Here is a 14,364-nt window from a genome sequence, read left to right as displayed (position 1 = left end):
GGGCGGGGCCTGCAGGGGCGGGGCCTGGTCGGGGGCGGGGCCGTTCCGGTGGGGGGGAAGTGCGGGGGTCTTGGGGCAGGTGCCCCCCCCACCTCGGCGCGTCCCACGGGGTCTCCCGCCCCGAAGTGCACGGGCGGAGGGAGCGTCTACCGGACCCTGACCCAACGAGGGGTGCGCTGGCGCGGCGCCGCCCCCACCCCTGCGACCCCTGGGGGGCGTCCAGGCGGGAGGCCCCTTCCCACGCTGCCAAAGTGCTCCGAAGTTGCGGTCCCGCCTGTTCCCCGCGGGCAGTGCCCACCCGGTGGGCATCCGCAGGTGCTTCCTCTGGGCCTGGACAGGGACCCCCGCCACGACTGCCAGGCCACGGACTGGCCCCCCTGGGAGCCCCCAGGCCCCCGAGGGCAGCGCCTGCAGCCAGGCCTGGAGCCCGGGCCCCGCCCCGGTTGCCTGGGCCCGGCCTCCCCACCATCTCCCTGGGGAGGGCGCCTCATTCCTGCCCTTCACTTTCCGCCGTTACCTTGAAGGTATTTATAGGTGGAGAGGACAGCACCCACCCCCTCACACACACGGCCTCCCTAGGGTCCTCCTTTCTGGACCAGGAGCCCCATCCGTCGTTTTTGTCCGCAGACTAGAGAAATCTTGGGAGGGTGGGATGGAGGAGCCCAGGCTGGGTATGCATGAGGGATAATGTTGGGGAGAAGAGAAGGGGTTAATGCTGGGGTCACTTAAGGCTCTGTGTGAGGGTGAAAGGGTTAATGCTGGGGAACTCTAAGGTCCTGAGGGGATCGGGGTCAGAGTGTGGGAAAAGTGCAGAGGTAATGATGGGGGCACTTGAGACTTGTATAGGATCAGGGTGTAGAAGTGGCTGGGATTCATGCTGAAGCATGTACATAGGATCTGCATGTACATGGAGGTGAGGGCACAACTGGGGAAAGTGCATCAGTGTGTGAGTGAGGGGGGGCACTTGGGAGAAGTGGTAGGATTAATGCTGGAAGAAAACAGGGTGCATAAATTTGCGTGTGTAAAAATGGGGTAAACTGAGGCAGCACAGTGCAGGAGCTGTGTACAGAGGAGTTATGGCAGGGGGTGGGGTGAGAGATGGAGCCATACAAAAGATAGGGGACATCTGGGTTACAATGCATCTCGATAGGGCCTCAGCACCATTTATTTGGCTCTCCTGGGCTGGGAGGTAAACTGAGGCACTGAGTAGCAAGGGCGAGGACTGGGGCTTCCAAGTAGGAGAAACTAAGGGAGATCCCTTTCCCACCTCCCCTGAGCACCTGTCTCTCTGCCTCCAGACCTACAATGCCTTGCTGAGCCAGACCAGCAATTGAGTGGAGCCAGGCAGAGAGCATCCATGGATGGGCCCCTGGCAGGCGGCCTGGCCGCCCCGGATCGTCCTCGTGGCCCCGAGAGACTGCCTGGCCCAGCACCAAGGGAAGACATCGAAGGTGGGGCCGAGGCTGCTGAGGGGGAAGGTGGCATCTTCCGGTCCACCCATTACCTGCCTGTCACCAAGGAGGGACCCCGAGACATTATGGATGGCAGAAGTGGCATTTCTGGTAAGACGGTGGGCCCTGCGGCCCTGGGGGGTATCAGCCTGGTCCCTGAGGTTCAGAGTGGGCTAGATCATGCAGCCCAGCAGGGGGTTGGGATGAGACTCTGATTCTACTTGGCTCCAGAGCCTTTTCTTTGTACTCTGCTTATTATCCCATTTTATGGTTGTAAAATCAGACCTGATGAATACCCACCCCCAAGTGGGTGGCAAGGAGCTGGGACTTGAACTCAGATCGACCTGATTCCCTTTTCTGAGCACACTAATTGTATACAGGTGCACAGCTTTAGCACCCTGAGCGTTCTGCCTTGAGAGCCCATTTGTTCCCCAGGTGTTCCCTGGTTCCATCCGTCTGTCCGGCTCCCTCTTGTTGCACTGTCTTGGTGAGTCCTGGTCCTGAGCCACAAATTAAAACAGCTTATGCCCTCTAGTGGCCGGGGAGAGACTGGCTAGTCAGGGACACCAGCTAACCCCTTTGTGCCTCAGTTTACCCAGCAAAAGGGGATCTCATACTGTCCCCATCTCAAGATTTGTTATTCATTCATTAAATACTCAACAAGCACTATGTGTCAGGATGTGTTCTAGGTGCTGGGGATACAGCCATGAACGAAAGAGGCAAAACTCCCTTCCTACACAGCCCTGACACTCTAGTAGGAGAGATAGGCAATAAGCAACTATATAAATAACATGAGGGCAGGCAGTAACAGGTGTCATAAAGGTATTACATAGAGCGCCAGGATCATGCCCGGAGGACCTGGGAAACCTCCCTGAGTGGGTGGAATTTGAGTGGAGCATTGAATGAATGGTGGGAAGGACAAGCCAGGTGGGAGGGCGGGGCAAACAGCAGGCACAAAGGTCCTGTGGTGAGGAGGAGCCTGGTGTGTTCAAGGACCAGGCAGGAGCAGCAGAGTGGTGGGGGCTGTGCAGGCTGATGCACCAGATGTCTTCCTTCATCTCCTTGGCCTGCCCCACAAGCCTTGGTTTCCAGGAACCTCCAGGTACCTCATTAGGAGTTTCCTACATGCCAAGCCCCTTTATGTGATCATCTCATGTCCTTCTTAAAAGACTCCTGTGGGGCAGCCTCAATTATTATCATCCCATGTTCGAGATGGGAATCTTAGACCTTGAGGGGTTAAATTAGTTGCCCATGATCCCACAGCCAGCAGGAACCTGGCTTGACAGCCCTGGTCTTTACCCAGCATGCTGTGTCAAGGCATCTGGGACCTGCCCCAGCTCATCCTTAGCAATACTCATGATGTTTGGATATTTACAGAGCACCTTCTTGGAGCTGTGTGTACATACCATCCTTGCACTCAGGGACCCCGCCATCTGGGTGGGAGATGAACCAGCTGCCAGGTGTTATGACATAGTTGCTGGGGCTCCAGTGGGTGAAGCCCGGCCTGGGGGCCATCCAGGAGTCCTGAGGGAGGAACAGACAGGCTGGGGGTGTCTAGGCATCAGGCTCCACATATACAATGGCATGGAAGCAATGGGTAGTGACGGAAGGTGTCACACAGCGGGGTGACAGAGTGAGACTGAGGGCAGAGGATCAGTGCTCAGGGAACCTCAGCAGTCCCTCCCCTCTAGACCATTCATAACCAAGGCCCAGAGAAAAGCAGAACCATGTTCCTGGGCATGTAACTGGCCAGAGCAGGCCTGAGACATTGATTTTATGAGAGGTCCAGGGAAACAGGGTCTGGAGTCCCAGAATCCTCTCTGGTTCTGAGGAGTTGGTCACTTCTCTACCTGGCAGAAGCCCCAGGTCTGGCAAGAGAGGGGGCAGGTAAGTCGGTAGGTGCGTCTTCCCTCCCTCCAGGGAACCAGCCAAGATCCAGCGCATGTGCCTGGGGAGGAGGGGAATGTGGCTGCCAAAGGGGGCTGGGCCCACCCTTAATGATGTCCTTGAGCAGATGGGAGCTTGGGACAGGGATGGCTTGACTTGGGTGGGGGGGTCACAGCGTGGAGGTTAGATGAGGGCCTAGGCTTGGGATGCAGCACCTCCCCCACTGGCCTCTCAGCCTGCTGGACCCCCCTTTTTGGCTCCGGCACCTGCCCTAGGAGTCTTGTGATGTCTATAAATAGGAACAGCCTCTGGGGCTGCTGTTCCACCCCGAAGCCTGGGCCTTGCCTCACCCCCACCCTGCCCTTGGAGCCCCCCACGGGTTACCCCTGGAGTGGCTACTTCCAAACTGCTCTGTCTGCACATGGATGCATCCACTGCCTTCTCTGCCCTCCATTAGGGCTATTGGCTTGGAGCCCCCACAGCTTCCTTGCAGCCCCCGCCTGATGTTTGGTCTATCTCCCCTTGGCCTCCTGGGTACAGCCAAGGCTTAGGGGGCTGAGATGGTCCACTGGGATTGATGGGAGTCTGGTGCGTGGCATTGGGACCAGGGGGCCAGGGAATGAACGACACACTATTTCTGCCCTTGCGTGAGGCCCCAGGCTGGGGAGGAAATGAGAGCGTGGAGTGAGCTCTGGGTCCAGCCTCCAACTTGGGACATCTCCAAGCCAACCTGACCCCATCCCAGCACCCTCATAGCCCTTCCTTCCTCCCACTGCCGCCTCTCCAGATGGAGCATGTACTGTGTGATCTCCTTGGCATCCGTAGCTGGCCCTGCAAGATGGGTGTAGCTGTTCCCTTTATACAGAGGAGGTGAAACAGGTGGGAAAGGTGTGCCCTTCAGTCACCACTGGGCCTTGAACTTGGATCTGTCTGCCTCCAAAGTCTAGATTCAGTGCCACTCTGCCAAGCTGTCTGGCTTGGGGTTCAAGCTGCAAATGGACACCCTTCTCATTTTCCCTCTCTTATTTTCAAACCCTCTTGGGGACCCCCCAGGTAGCAGTAGTCCACCAGGGCCCCTTGGCATGGCCACTGCCAAGGGCTGCATCCGGGTACCTTGTCTGACCTGTAGGGACTTCCAGATCCCTACACTGGCCATGGAGGCCTCTAGGCAAGCCCCCCAGCCCTCAGATGTCTTGGACACGGGGCCCTGCTTGGCCTGCTTCCTCCAAAATGCTGCCACTAAAAATAGGAGCCTCACTGGAGCTGCTCAAAGAGGCCAACACAGCCCCCTGGCTCACAGAATCCTTAGACAATGCCAATCACAGAATCAACGAATCTGGGACGCCCAGAATCTCCAGAGCTAGGGTCTCAGAATCTCAGAAACAGGACGCCCGCACCCTCAGACCTACACCTCTAGACTGTGCGGAGCCAGTGGCTTGATGCCACTGAATTGCTTGCCTTCCCCTGAGTAGCTCACATTTATGACTCTTGTGTTCTCAAGAGACCCCATGTTTTGAGATCTCCGTCCCTTGGCTGGTCCAGACCTTGCTTTCTTAACCCTCACACTATCTCCAACATCCCCCTCGTGCTCCCTCCCTGCATTCAAGTGTACCTCTGGCTTGGCCCTCTGCTCCCCATCAGTCTACTCTAGAGGTCCTCAAATGGGGGAAGTTCTGCCTGCAAGGGACATTTTGCAATGTCTGTAGACATCTTTGATTGTCGTGAATTCACAGGCCCGGGGCGGGGGCTCCCGGCATCTAGTGGGGAGAGGCCACAGATGCTGCTCAGTGTCCCGCAGTGCATGAGGAATCATCCGACTCCACATGCAGATAGGGCTGAAGTTGAGAAACTGCTCTAAAAATGCAAATGTTTGTACCCCCATCGCCACCCTCCCCTTCCAGAAGCTGTGTGACAGTCACAGCCCTCCTCTCAGGCTCAGCAGAAAGACCCTCAGCCAGTGACCACAGCTTTCTGATTCCCCCACCATCCCTGATGGCACTTTTAATTCTTTGGCTCCTGACAGTCAGCTCTCAATTTCCTGGGCAAATTGAACCGTGGGGGATCAGAAAAAGAACTAGCCTGGACCATCCTCCAATTGAAGTGAATCCAGCAATTGCATCTGTCAGGCTCTGGACGGGGCACAAGTTCCCCCCGTGTGTTAACCTTGGCCCAGGCAATTGGCCTGCACCCCAACTGGCATGTTCACCCATGTCAGGCAAGTGCGGCGGGCAGAGGAGGCACAGGCCAGGATTCCTGTGGTTGCTCCAGGCGTTGGCTCCACAGGCGGATAATGGAGAGTTGGCTCTATCTGTGTAAGGGGTCCCAGGAGGGGATTTGGTTCTAGGACTGAGGCCCGAAGGGGGCTTGGGAGGCAGGAACAGGTCATCTGCAGCTCAGGCTTAGGGCTCCTCACTCATCAACTGGCAAGTATGGGTTGCACACTTGATGTGTGCCAGGCACTGGGATGCTGTGGTGAAGGAGGCTGAAAAAGTCCCTGCCCTCAGGGGGTGCTTACAAGTTAGCAGGGCCTCAGGGAAAGCAGTTTCCCATGGTGGAACCAGGCAGTTTCAGAGAGTTCAAAGAAAGAAATGAAACAGGGGACAAGAGAGCAAGTCATAGGGGCTCACTTTGTCAGTGGCCAGGGAAGAACTCTCCAGACAGAAGAAATAGCCAATGCAAAGGCCCTGGGGCCAGAAAGGGTTGGGTGGGCTTGAAGCATCAAGAGGAGTCAGGACAGAGTGAGTGAAGGTCAGAGGCAGGGAGCTGAGACTGGAGAGACCTGTGGAGGTCCGACCTCTCAGGGCTTTGCAGGTAGTGGTGGAGAATCTGGCTTTTCTGATAGGTATGATGAGAAGTCAAGTGAATTTTAACCAGGGTGTGATTTTTAAAAATCACCCTGCTTGCTGGAGGGGGGTGGGGCAAAGAGAGGAGGGTTGAAGGTAGGACACCCCAGGGGTCCCCCAGGAGACTCCTCCAAAGAAACCCCTTTCAAGCCTCAGGAGTGCAGAGGCCAAAGGCCTCTCAGGGGCGAGGGGTGGGGAGCTGGCTGGGCCCTTCCGAGGTGCCTAGCAGGGCTCCCCCGGAGCTGGGGTGTTGTGAAGGACCCCGGCCAGGGGGACCCCAGCCCCTCAGGGTCTCCCCTCTCTGTTGCAGACGGGCAGTCCCATCCTGGCCTCAGCGAAGCCCTCCCCCGTGCCACCTCCGCCACCCATCGGATCAGCAGCTGGTGAGTGCCATGCTGGCCCTGACGTCAGGGAGGGCAGGGGGGCAAGCAGGATGTGCCTAGGCCCAAAAGAAGCCCCCGGGAGTAAGAAGGGGGAGAGGAGGGAATCAGGAGGCCAGGCAGGAGGTAGTTCCCGGCAGACAAGCCCCTGGGCGTGTGCAGCGGGTGGGGAAGACTGGGATAAACACAGACAGTCAACTCTCATTATCCCTGTCAGGAGCAGGGCCAGAGGGACAGGAGCCTGAAGGTTAGACCATTGGGAGTCCTGTCTCTGCCAGGTGGCCCCTAGCCTGATGCCAGGCCTCTCCAAGCCTCTGTTTCCCCATCTGCAAAATAGAGTCCCTAAGATGCATCTCACAAGCTGGCCTTGAGGACCCAAGGGAGGTGAGGCAGAAGCAGGAAGTGACAACAGTGGTGACAGCAGTGACCCTTTATTAAGTCTTGGGGTGCTCATAGGCAAATAATAGTTGCACTGGTTTAAAAGCTCCCATTTGTTGAGCGCTTGCTGTGTACTGGCCTCCTTGGCACAGGTTTACCCCATCGAATCGTTGCCACGGCTCTGAGGGGATGGTCCTGTTAGTATCACATGTCACCAGTGGGGCTGAGAGAGGTGACCCCGTGGTTTCCACTCAGCCTCGTGGTGGAGCCGTGTCTCCACCTGTTTGGTGGGCACGATTGATAGCCCCTCTTGGAGGCAGCGTCCTGAGAATGAAGGGAGATTTATCAGGGACAGTCATAAGAAGAGCGCACTTTGGCTGCAGGTTCACCAGGAGCCACATCCCCGCGGAGGGAGGGCTTCTCCAAGCGAAGCGTTCCCCAGCACTGAGCTGTGTCCTCCTCTCCCTACGCTTCATGGGGTCAAGGTACCCATTTGAAGGATTGTAGCTGTGATCGTTTAAATGAGCACGTACCTCATGCGAACTTTCCTTTGATTACGGAAACGAGAAAGCTCTGTAGAGGCTAAATAAAGACACAGAGGCTTCTGGGTTTTTGGGACTCGTCCCCATTTGTAGGATTGGAAACATGAGGCCCGGTGAGGTTGTTTCCCCTTCCCCCGTCCCCCAAAGAAGGTCAGGGTCCTTGGGGCCAGAGGCTGAGCAGGACCCTTCAACCACTCCTGACTCCACCCTTACAAGAAGGGAGCTACAGGTGGAAAAAGTGCATTCCCTTGAGTTTTTTGAGCCACGGAGTTGCACCAAATTTGCTGGAGAGGTGAGACTAAATAAACGAAATCACCCCAGTTTGGGGGCACAGATCAGAGCCTTGGGCCCTCCTGGGGGACAGATGAGAGTTGACTGTGCCACCAGACTTGAGGACACACCTCATGACCCTGGTGTGGCCCCTGATAGGCCCTGCACACTCTCCCACCATGCAATGGGGCTGGGCTCTATAGACAGGTGCAGCCTGGGAGCTGGATGTGTGTTTTGGTCTGATAGCTCCGGAAGCAGCCTCTGCACTCCCCATACCTCCCTGCTCCCGGCCCCTCTGAGGTCACCCTTGGGCTGAGTCTCTGGGGAAGACCCCCTCCCCTGCCCCCGGAAAGGAAATTGAGGCCTGTGGCTAACCTGTCCCAATTGGCACTTCCTTGCAGTTGCTGGGATGGAGGCAGCCTGGACTTCCAGCCGGGCTCCCCACCATCCCACCTCCTGGGCCACTTCCCTGGCTCCCCTGATGGCCAGGGGACCTGGGAGCACCCCCTGGTCCAGGAAGCCAGGGAGGGCCTCCCATCTGAGCGGAGGTTCGAGGACTCGGTCATTGTGAGAACCGTGAAACCCCACATTGAGCTTGAGGGCTCTAGAAGGTTCTCGCACCATCAGGGTGAACCGAAGCTCTTGGAGAAGGTCCCCCGGGGCCACCCCAGGTTCGACTGGCTCCAAGACACAGAGGAGCAGGCCCCACCCCAGGATGCAGGGCTGCATCTGGACCTGCCACCCCAGCCCCTGCCCCTCACCTCCTTCAGGACGGTGCTAGTGCCGGTAGAAGATAGCACTAAGTCACTGGATATGACCCTGGTGGAGGACACCAGAGAGCACCTGGCTGACCTGGAAGGGCTGGCCCAGCCATCCGAGTGGGGCCTGCCCAGGTCAGCCTCAGAAGTGGCCACACAGACTTGGACAGTGAACTCAGAGGCATCTGTGGAGCGGCTGCAGCCACTACTGGCCCCGGTCCGCACGGGGCCCTACCTGTGCGAGCTGCTGGAGGAGGTGGCCAAGGGGGTGGCCAGCCCAGATGAGGACGAGGACGAGGAGCCAGCTGTGTTCCCGTGCATTGAGTGCAGCATCTACTTCAAGCAGAAGGAGCACCTTCTGGAGCACATGAGCCAGCACCGCCGAGCCCCGGGCCAGGAGCCCCCCGCCGACTTGGCCCCGCTGGCCTGTGGAGAGTGTGGCTGGGCCTTTGCCGACCCCAGCGCCCTGGAGCAGCACCGCCAGCTGCACCAGGCCTCCCGGGAGAAGATCATCGAAGAGATCCAGAAACTGAAGCAGGTCCCGGGCGATGAGGGCCGGGAGGCACGGCTGCAGTGCCCCAAGTGCATCTTTGGCACCAATTCCTCCAAGGCCTTTGTGCAGCATGCCAAGCTGCATGTGCGTGAGCTCCCGGGCCAGCCCGCCAGAGAGCCCTTTGGGGGCGGTAGCGGGGCTTGCAGCCCGGGCCCTGATGCCACCACCCTCGCCTATCAACCCTACCGAGCCTCCTCAGGGCTCAGCGGCTGCGTTTTCTGTGGCTTCCCCGCGCCCAGCGAGAGCCTGCTCAGGGAGCACATGCGTCTCGCGCATGCCCATCCCCACTGGGAGGAGGATGCCGAGGCTTTTGAGGAGGACCCTGCCAGCCAGCCAGGCACCAGCCAGGAGGCATATGCCCACTACCCTGATGCTGCTGAGGACTACTTTGGCAAAGCTGAGCCACTCTTGGCCCCCACGTGGCAGGAGAACCCTGCTGGATATGACCCCAGCCTGGCCTTTGGCCCAGGCTGCCAGCAGCTGGGCAAGAGGGATTTCCCACTGTCAAAGCCACTGCTGGGCGGCTCAGATCAGAGGCCCCTGGGAAGGCCAGCCTTCCCCTCACCTCTTGCATCTGTCCCCTACTCCTTACATCCTGGTAGGAACAAGAGTGTGGTCCACCTGCAGGGGCTCCCAGGCCAGCTGGGAGATCGGAGACACCCTTGGAACGAAGAGGAGGAGGAAGACATACTGCTGGCCTCAGAAATGGACTTTTCCCCTGAAAACGGGGTCTTTCCACCCCTAGCTGCCCCCAGCCTCATCCCGCAGCTGGCCCTGGACCTGAAGCGGACTTTCTGGAAAGCTCTGAGGGCAGCGGAGGCCTCACGGGCACAGCAGCAGCAGCTCCAAGGGATGGTGCCTGTTGTGCTGGTGGCAAAGCTGGGGCCGCAGGTCATGGCTGCAGCCACCCGGGTGCCCTCAAGGCTGCCGCCCGAGGAGCTGGGGCTGGGGGCCACCCACCCCCTGGACTTCTTGCTTCTGGACACGCCGCTGGGTGGCCCACTGGGGCTTGACGCACTCCTGGATGGGGACTCGGCAGTGGGCCTGAAGCATGAGGAACGGAAGTGTCCCTACTGCCCAGATCGCTTCCATAACGGTATCGGCTTGGCCAATCACGTCCGGGGCCACCTGAACCGTGTGGGCGTCAGCTACAATGTGCGGCATTTCATCTCTGCCGAGGAGGTGAAGGCCATTGAGCGCAGGTTCTCCTTCCAGAAGAAGAAGAAAAAAGGTAGGGCGGCTTCGCTCTGGCACCCACCTCCCTCCGAGGCCCACGAGACGTGCAGCTGGGCAGCTGAGTTCTGAACCGAGCAACCCTCACTCTAAGTCCTCCCATAGTGACAAGCAGGGGGAAGTCAGGGCCTCTCCTTCTGGAAGACCGGAGGCGCGGCAAAGGCCACTGCATCAGTGGAGGTGTGGGGACGCCCCCGATGCCCTGGCCCTTCCAGCAGCTGGAGGAAGGAGTATGGGCAGAGGAGGCAGCCCCAGGCAGGGGATTTCACTGATGTCTTCACTCAGCAAATATTTATTGAGAGAGGTTCCCTCTGTTCTGGGCACTTCGGGGCACAGCAGGGAACGAGACAGCCGTGCCTGCTGTCCTGGCGTTCCTGGCCCAGTAATAGGAGTGTGTGACCCTGGCCGGCTTCAGAACTCCCCAGGGCAGCCTGTGAGGTATGTGGATTCCCAGGCACCTGGGTTCTGATTCTGGAGGTCTGTCTCCAACATGATTGCCCTGGGTCGTTCTGACGCTGGTAGAGGTGGATCCCACTTGGGGGAGGTGCTCCTGTGGTGTTTGAGAGTGCGTGTGTGCGGGTGTGCATGTGTGCACGTGTACTGGGAGGCAGGGTCAGGGGGCAGACAGCTGTAAAACCAGGCAGTTACAGTGGTGAGTGACCAGGGTTGTGATGGGGGAAGCTGGGGACTGGGGAAGCCGAGAGAAGGTCCCTGACTTCGCCTGGGGCTGTTGGGTTGGGGGGTCCAAGCAGACTCCCAGAGGAGGGCATCCCATCTGTTTGGCCATTTCTTCATTCAGCAAAGATTTAATTGACAGCATGGAGTGACAGTGAGCAAAAATAGGCATGTACTTTAGACATGAGAAGGATATTAATTGAACGCTTGCCCAAAGGATTGCAAATCCACAACTGGAGAAGTGTTTCTGAGGGTGGAGTCCCTGATGCTGAGAGCTAAGTAGAGGGAAATCTAGAAGGTCAGGCAGAGATGGCTTCTTGGAGTAGGAGGGCAGAAGGACATGTGAGTTCATGCAGGTAGGAGCGTGAACGGGAAAGGGAGGTGTCCCGGTCAGGGATGGCACTTGCTGTGTGATCTGTGGAGGGTGGAGGGTGAGCAGCCCTGGGAACAGGGATGGCTGGGGCCAGAGAGTCACCCCTCCAGGCAGCCCATGTCCTCTCTCCCTCCACAGTGGCTAACTTCGACCCAGGCACCTTCAGCCTGATGCGCTGTGACTTCTGTGGGGCTGGCTTCGACACGAGGGCTGGCCTCTCCAGCCACGCCCGGGCCCACCTGCGTGACTTTGGCATCACTAACTGGGAGCTCACCGTGTCGCCAATCAACATCCTGCAAGAGCTGCTGGCCACTTCGGCTGCCGAGCGGCCCCCCAGCCCCCTGGGCTGTGAGCCTGGGGGGTCGCCCAGTGGCTTCCTGACCTCCCGCCGGCCCCGCTTACCTCTTGCTGTGCCCTTTCCACCCACCTGGGCTGAGGACCCTGGGCCAGCCTACGGAGATGGTAAGGGGAGAGGGTGCAGAGGGGGTTGGGGGACCTGCCCCTCCTCAGGGGCCCAGAGAGATGGAGGGGTAGGATGGGGTGAGCCACTCTGCTTTCCTGGCAGGGCTTCAAGTCATTTTATAAAATATGTGGACAACTGTCCTCTCAACTGCCCTGCTGTGGAGGGGTTATTTCTCTTTTACTCATGGGCAGTGGGGCCAGGGCTACTTCTGGATCCGGTTAGTGCCTGCTCTGCCTGACAGTGACTTTAATGCTCATTCAGCTCTTACGAGGAAGCAGATATGTTCTAAGCACTTTACAAACACAAGGCTATTTCTATCCTTACCATAACGCTATAAGACTGGTGTTATTATAATCCCCATTTTACAGATGAGGAAACTGAAGCACAATGAAATTAATTAACTTGCCTAGGGACACACAGCCAGAGGTGGCGGACCTGGGGTCTGAAGCTCCAGACAAGTCAGGCTCTACCATCCGTGGTCTTAAAAATGTCTTCTATCTAGAGCAGCTCTGTCCGGTAGAATTTTGAGATAGAAAGGTTCTCTAGATAGGTGTTCTGTAGGTCATTACTGGCCACATATGGCTGTTGAGGAGTTGAAATGTGGTTAGTGCAAAGTTAGTGGCAATTCTGTCAGATGCTGCAGATCTCAAGTCCATATTCTAGATTTTCATTGGTGCCTACTTTGTCCAGCAGCATTGGTAACCCCTCCCATAACTTGTGTGCTTGTGTATACTAAAGTTTCATCTCATTTATGACTCAGAATGATTCTGTGTGGCTAAGGATTGTTGTGGTCTGGTTTTATGGAGAAGAAGACTGTGGGTCATCTGCTTTGCCATACGGCCACAAAGCAGCAGAGTTAGACTTCTGAACCATGTTCAGTGCTCTCTGCAGTGGAGGATGGCTTGGGAAATCCAGACGTAATAGTTTGGTGAAGGAGCCTGGGGTTGGGCATCACTGAGGGGGCAGAAAGGTGAAGGCCCCAGCCTTGCAAAGTCTGACTTTGTGGGAGCCTTTACTGAACCTCGAAGCAGAGAACTTGGTGGTGAGGAGTAGGTGGGCTCTGGGGAATGCAGGAGGCCCCTGAAAACGGGGACTGTCCAGGGGCTGCTTGGGGCTGAGGTTTCCTTCTGTTTCTCCTACCTGCAGCTCCAAGGGTCCTACCTAGATCTGTACTCTGACCTCAGCTGGTCTCATCTGTAAGCCGCCTTACTGGCAAAGAGGACCAGAGGGTCTGCAAAGTGGAGGGTGGCACCATCAAAGCCCCCTCTCCTCCTTGGATAAGGAGACCAAAGCACAGAAAGGGCACAGTGGTTGGCTGAGGTAACAGTTTCGAAAGAGACAGAGTAGGGATGTGACCTCAGGCTTCTTGCCTCTGCTGAAGGCTGTCTCCTGGGCATTCAGCTCACACACCTGGCTAGGTTGTGGTGTCTCAGGGATGGCTGAGAAGTGGAGTTGGCTCTGAGGATGACTGGGGAACACAAGAGGTAGTTTATAAACTCCAGCCTGCTGCCTTTTCTGTCACTCTGGTAGAGGCCTGAAATGTCAGGCTCACACTCCTTACTTGGTACCTGGGTCAGGCCACCCAGGGATGGTAGCATGTGCCCAGCAATCAGGTTCAGCTCTGGTCAGCTTGTTTCTACCAGAAGACCAATGTGTGAGCCCCTAGTTAGTGCTGATGGAGCCGGCCAAGCAATTGGGGTGTCAGGATTCAGTCTGGTATGGCCCTAGCTTTGTCCGGAGGTGGGGGTTGGGGGGCTGGTTAATACCAGTTAACACGTAGTGAGCAGTAAGTGGTTCAGAAGATCCTGGAAGTCCTGCCTTAGGAAGGATGCCCCAGATTAAGGCTAGGTCCTGGCACCCGCCCTGCACCGTTGTTCTTAGAAGCATCTCCCACCTAAGTGGGCCTTAGGGGGCGGGTGCCAGGTTGGGGGCGGGGCAACGGTCATATTCTGGCTCCACCCAGCTGTCAAGACTCGCTGGGGGCAATTAATTTGGTGTTGGGGAGAAGCAGGTTGTGCCTGAAATGAGGTGCCAGCGGTCGTGGGGGAGTTCCGTAGAATTGTAGGAGGGCGCGGGGGGGGGGGTAGGGGGGCGGGGACATTTGGATACCAGGATGATGTTGTGGGATCCTCGTAGTTGGGATGTGGTGTTTTCCAGGATCTCCGACACGGAGGGGAGTCTTCCAGGATAGGGAAAAGCGCAGGGTTCCGGCGCACTTTCTAGCTCCTGGCGCCGGGGCTCCATGAGCCTGAACGCTGTTAAGGCAAACCCGTGTGGCCGGAGGATTCCCATTCTAGCCTTAGGATGTCCCGGGTTGGGGAAGAGTGTCCCGGCCCGTCCAGGCCAGGGGTGGGGGTGCAGTTGGCGGCCACGCTGAGCGCGGCTAGTGTGCTTCCGCGAGCCGGTGTGCCGGCGGCTCCCTGAGGGCCCGGCCCCACCCCCTCCCGGCCCGCTGGGCCGGGACAAGTGTTTCGCTCGCGGCGCTCGGCGCTCGGCAGGCCACACTGGGTGCGCCCCAAGGGGCGGGGCGGAACGGAGCGGGCTCGGCGGCCGCGCTC

The 14,364-nt window shown here is 58.0% G+C and overlaps 1 protein-coding gene across 4 annotated transcripts in view; it reads left to right on the top strand.

The window, feature by feature from the left end:
* The first annotated feature begins 833 nt into the window (after window positions 1-833).
* The window catches only part of WIZ (WIZ zinc finger), a 24,449-nt gene continuing 10,918 nt past the window's right edge, over window positions 834-14,364 (top strand). For 2 of the 4 annotated variants that reach the window (XM_029915938.1, XM_029915937.1), the window contains exons 1-4: window positions 1,288-1,562; window positions 6,492-6,564; window positions 8,153-10,293; window positions 11,482-11,805. In XM_029915938.1, coding sequence (XP_029771798.1) covers window positions 1,358-1,562; window positions 6,492-6,564; window positions 8,153-10,293; window positions 11,482-11,805 — 2,743 coding nt within the window. In that variant the 5' untranslated portion in view covers window positions 1,288-1,357. Of the gene's footprint in view, window positions 914-1,287; window positions 1,563-6,491; window positions 6,565-8,152; window positions 10,294-11,481; window positions 11,806-14,364 lie in introns of those variants that run through there. The other 2 variants (XM_029915936.1, XM_029915939.1) reach the window with 2 other exon arrangements.

Source organism: Suricata suricatta, chromosome 12 (genome assembly GCF_006229205.1).
Source record: "Suricata suricatta isolate VVHF042 chromosome 12, meerkat_22Aug2017_6uvM2_HiC, whole genome shotgun sequence".
Classification (NCBI taxonomy): domain Eukaryota; kingdom Metazoa; phylum Chordata; class Mammalia; order Carnivora; family Herpestidae; genus Suricata; species Suricata suricatta.
Note: the sequence above shows the minus strand (reverse complement) of the source record. Positions and strands in the feature narration are given on the sequence as shown.